Source organism: Phyllostomus discolor, chromosome 14 (assembly GCF_004126475.2).
Source record: "Phyllostomus discolor isolate MPI-MPIP mPhyDis1 chromosome 14, mPhyDis1.pri.v3, whole genome shotgun sequence".
In the NCBI taxonomy this organism is placed as follows: domain Eukaryota; kingdom Metazoa; phylum Chordata; class Mammalia; order Chiroptera; family Phyllostomidae; genus Phyllostomus; species Phyllostomus discolor.
The window spans coordinates 45,712,809-45,717,620 of NC_040916.2; the positions used below are offsets into that span (position 1 = coordinate 45,712,809).

The 4,812-nt window shown below is 42.3% G+C and overlaps 1 protein-coding gene across 2 annotated transcripts; it reads right to left on the bottom strand.

Annotated features, from left to right (window-relative positions):
- Positions 1 to 1,885: 1,885 nt before the first annotated feature.
- On the bottom strand, positions 1,886 to 3,777 carry LOC114489122 (small proline-rich protein 3-like). 2 transcript variants are annotated; one of them, XM_036015130.1, is made up of 2 exons: positions 3,617 to 3,777; positions 1,886 to 2,612 (listed from the first exon to the last, which is right to left on the bottom strand). In XM_036015130.1, the coding sequence occupies exon 2, from the start codon at positions 2,584 to 2,586 to the stop codon at positions 2,197 to 2,199; it is 390 nt and encodes a 129-aa protein (XP_035871023.1). In that variant the 5' UTR covers positions 2,587 to 2,612; positions 3,617 to 3,777; the 3' UTR covers positions 1,886 to 2,196. The 2 variants fall into 2 exon arrangements, with proteins under 2 accessions (XP_035871023.1, XP_028358928.1); XM_028503127.2 differs by having other exon boundaries at positions 1,886 to 2,605; positions 3,617 to 3,770.
- Positions 3,778 to 4,812: the final 1,035 nt, after the last annotated feature.

Genomic DNA, 4,812 nt, shown 5'->3' on the forward strand with positions numbered 1-4,812 from the left:
AACCTAGGGATATGCCATGACTGGGGATCGAACCTGTGATCTTTTCTTGAATGGGATGATGTTCAACCAACTGAGCCACTTAGCCAGGGCTAGTACCTGCCTTTGTAATAATATAATCTTAACATTTCCTAATAAGACATCATTTTCCTACAACAATTGTGTTAATGATTGCAGTATAATTCTAACATATAGATGTCTCATCAGTTATTGAACCCATTATCTACTGATATACACTTAAGTGTTATCAACTTTTTGATATTGGATAGAATACTGAAATTTATCCTTGTGTATAAAATATTTGTATACGTGCATGAATATTTCATAAAAATAAATTTCTAGAATAAAATGATAGTTCAAGTAAGGCAGAACTTTATACCTTTTGATTTATTCCTGCCAAACTATATTCATAAAGTCTGTGTTTTATTGAGCCCATTTCCTCATTAAGAGTCAGCCTCTGTAATTATAAATAGCCTGGATATATCTTCAGACACATTTACAATGGAAACTAGCAGAAATATGAAATCACTTCAAATGTGCATACCGTATAGACCCTGAACACATAATTCAACTACTCATCACTTTGTAATGACCTGTCGGACAGTTTCTGTCTTAGAGTTTCCAAATGTTTTTGAGCTCTTGCCAACTCCATTTGGAGAGTGTTTGTGTCACTCGGATACCACCTGACACCTGCCTACCCTATGTGGTGTTATGGATCATGAATCTTTTCAGAGAAGGGGGTTCACTCCCAGGGGCCACTACAGTTATTCTGATATCTTCTGTTTGCTTCACTGATTTGGGAACAAGCTCCCTAAAATCCAAGACCCATTCACCAAAAAACCTGCAAACCAGCTGGTCATCCTTGAAAACAAAAGTAGGCTTCAGAAAAAATGATGATATAGAAATCTGGAGACCTGGGCTCTGGGTGTCATTTGAAAACAATTTCTGGTTGATCTCAATTCATGTTCTTCTCCTTTCTGAATATCAGTTTTTTATCTGAAAATACGGCGACTATGCTAGGTGCTATTTCACTCCCATAACGCCCCTGACATTTTATAGCTCAACAACCGGCTCATTGCCAGTTCCTGGCTGGTTACCCACCTCACTTGGATCACACACTCCTCCTTATAATCTCTTCTTCAAACTCACCTCATTTGTCTAATCACTGGATAAGCAGACTTCTGCATTTGATTTTGGGAGAGACATTATTTGGAGTGTTTGTATGTGGCTGTATGTGTACATGTTTGTGTGAGGATGTGAATACTGTATCTCCCAGAGAAGACTACTGATTCTCCAAGGAAAGGCACTGTGTATCCTCCTCATCCTCCTCCTGGTAGAGATAGTTTCTGACCTCCTTGTACATGATAGGTGGAGGCAAACACAACATTGTCTGAGCTATTGAGAGCAAAGCTCATGTGGATAATTAGGAGAATGTGTGTCTACTTAAATGAATATGCTTTTGTGAGTGCGTGTCTGTATGTATTCATTTTCTGGAAGGTGAAATGAGTGAAGAAAACCAGAATAATTAGGCTCAAGTGTGTAGCAGTGATGTTTTAATGGGAATAAGCAGGAGCCTTTGGGACAGGCCTTAGGATCAGAGGCAGCTTGGAGCAGGCACCATGGAACAGAGGCATGACTCAGCTCAGTGTCAGAGGAGCACCCTGCTCCAGGTGTGGCTGCCCAGAGTGACAGGCTCTGGGTTCCATTACACTATAGCCATGGCCATTTTCAGGATGCCCTTGCATGCAATCACACACTCACACATTCATGGAAGCACACAGTACCAGGACAGATTGATGATGTCTACACCAACTGCTTTCTGATACAAGCCCTACTCATGATGGAGCAGGAAGGGACAGATTTAGCAAATGACACAAGTAGTCAAAAGTGGTGTTAAATTCATTTAATGGTGGCAGAGCAGCAACAGAAATTCTTCCCAATCAGATCAACTCTTCAGATGAGACCTGAGCAACTTAGGACCAGCAAAGCCACTTAGGCCTTCAGCATAATTCAAAGGCTCAGAGACCCTTCAGAGTGTTCAAGAAAAGCCTCATAGAATATATTTTTAGGATGCAGGTAAGAGAGAGATTCTAACTGATTGTGAGAACATACTGATTACAAGATAATTAAGACACAGAAGCAGAAGGGAAGAAGGTGTTCAGCATTTGGTGGCTCTTCAAGGGCATGGCTGTTATCACATTAATTCTTCTTGGTCTTCTGCTGGGATGGGTCTGGAATAACTATTGGAATAAACGGCGCAGGTGGCTCAGGCTGGTCAGGCTGAGGGACCTGAGGGTCAACTGGCTCTGGAAGCTTTGTGTGGCCAGGTTGTGGATCCTTGGTGTGGCCAGGTTGTGGATCCTTGGTGTGGCCAGGCTGAGGAACTTTGGTGTGGCCAGGCTGTGGATCCTTGGTGTGGCCAGGCTGAGGAACTTTGGTGTGGCCAGGCTGTGGATCCTTGGTTTGGCATGGATCTTTGGTAATGGGAACAAATGATTCTTGAGGTGGAGGCTGTTGGGGCTGTTTCACCTGCTGCTGCTGAAGCTGGGGAGGTGGGTTGTTGTGTTGCTTCTGCTGGTAGGAACTCATGCTTCAAAGGAGGCTGGACCTAGAGACAGAAAAGTTTACTGTCTTGTTTCCTTGGTGAAACAAGGACTAAGACAAACTTAATGATAAATATATCTCATTTCCTGTCCCTACAGATGTGATCAACTGTCTTCTTTTCCTTTCTATTTTCCTGAATTTGAGGTTAATGGAAACTTCTTTGATTCCTGTGGACATTCAAGTAAAGAAACTTAAAGGTGCTTTATTCTGCTCCACATAGAGTGGAGTGCTGATCTATCCTTCTTTTCTTTTTGGAGGTTCTGAAAACCTACATCAGCAACACAACACTATGCCCATCCCAGGACTCATTGAATCTCAAGGTTTTTAATAACTTGGAAAGATGATAAAGTCCGAAGTCTCAAGTCTGTCCTCTGCAGTCCACCACATAGCTCTCATAGGAAAGCTGCTTGGGAACTTGCCCTGAGCCCACATGAGTCCACCTCTGATGCTCTGGTCACATCATCCTCTGTGTGCATGCTTTCTGGAAGGCTTTCCAACCTTTTGCTGCTTCTGTACAGGCTGACCCATCATGGCTCTCCTCCCAGACACTCTGTGCCAGATTCAAGTCACTTTCCCCCTTTGCCACAGCACAGTACCTGCCTTGTCCTCTCTCTTAATCATTTTCCATGAATTATGCTTGCAAATTACTCCCACACTTAAAGATCTCTGATGGACGGTATCATGAAGCAAAGAAAAACCTATGTTTTGAACACACAAATTGCCAATGCAGTGCCTCAATATTTCAAATTCTGAGTAATGATTAGAAGAAGTAATGAAAGTCACTAAATGTGCTCTGGACTTTGTAGTCCCTATGCTGTAGCTGAGCAAATCATCATTACAGAAACCATTCTGCATAGTTACAATCTGAGAGGGAAGTCAAAAAGATCCATAATGTCACCTTAACCACAAATCACCATTTCATTTAATGTAAATATATTTTTAGCATGACAAAGAGACTCCAGCAAATAGAATAGAATTAGGCAAATATTAAGAAATCACAAGTACAGAGACTCACCTGGTGCCGAGAAAAGTTTGAGCTGTCTGGCCTTCAGGTCTTGTGCAGAGTCTCTGGCAAGCTAGCTTTTTATACAGAATATGAGCCTTGCCTTAAGGAAGTGCAATTGTTTTGGGGCCACTCTATCTTTATTCTAGCTTTTGTAATGAAAATCTCTGGCTTAACATTTTTGGGCACTTACTCTTTGACAAAAATGTCACCCGGGCTTGGCCCCACTGTCCGTCCTTTGTGGGGCCAAGCCCAGGTGATCCTTAGTTTGCTATGGACTACAGGATTCCTGGGTGGTGACGAGTAAATCAGGAGGAAGTTCTGGGCTCTGAAACCAGAAACAGTATGTTTCCTGGACAGAACCCTAATCTTTAGCTCGGATTAATTCCTTTGAGCATTTTAATTTTCTAAGTGGTTGTGGAGATGAATAATAGGCACTACTGGTTCTTCTGGGATGCCCTGAAGAACAGTAAGTGAATCACCTACCTTCACTTAAGTGACTATTCAGTAAGTGACAATAAGTGAATCATGTGATATTCCAGTTCTTACATATCCAGGCCTGGCAGAGGAAAGGAGAGGCTTAAGTGCCTGCTTTGGAAATGAATTGTTTTCAGTCTGGTGAGAGCCTTAAGTTGTCACGTAGACCACGGATAGTGTATAGATGTCACTATGTCACTGGCGAATAAGAGTCAGGATTCACTGGATCTTTTCAATGTGGTGCAGAGTCCTGAAGTCTTTGCTTCTCATGGATTCTCTTTTTTTTTCCCTACGCCAGCCATATCTTCTGATCATGTTAAGAGAAACAGAAGTCGTTAACCAAGAGTTGACTTTTACACACAATCTCTTACTAAGCATTGCCCTTGGGAAATTAAAACATCCTTAAAACTCAAGTATGTGGATTATTCCTCCCCATCCACTACTTTACTCCTGTGTTAACTTCCAGGAACCTGAGCCCTCAGGCACAGCTACTTCTGTGAGCTCGTTCCACCAGTTTCCAAAACCTGAGTTGTACTTTATCTCCCCACCTGTCTGGTAGGTGCTCAGTTAATGGGCAATTGAAAAAAAAAAAAGGAGGGGATTCAGATGGTATCTCATAATGCCTATATCAACACCTATGTCCCCTAAAGCAAAGTTCCCCAAACTGCATGCCATGGACCAGTACCAGTCTGCATCTGTTAGGAATGGGGTCGCAAAGCAGGAGGTGAGAT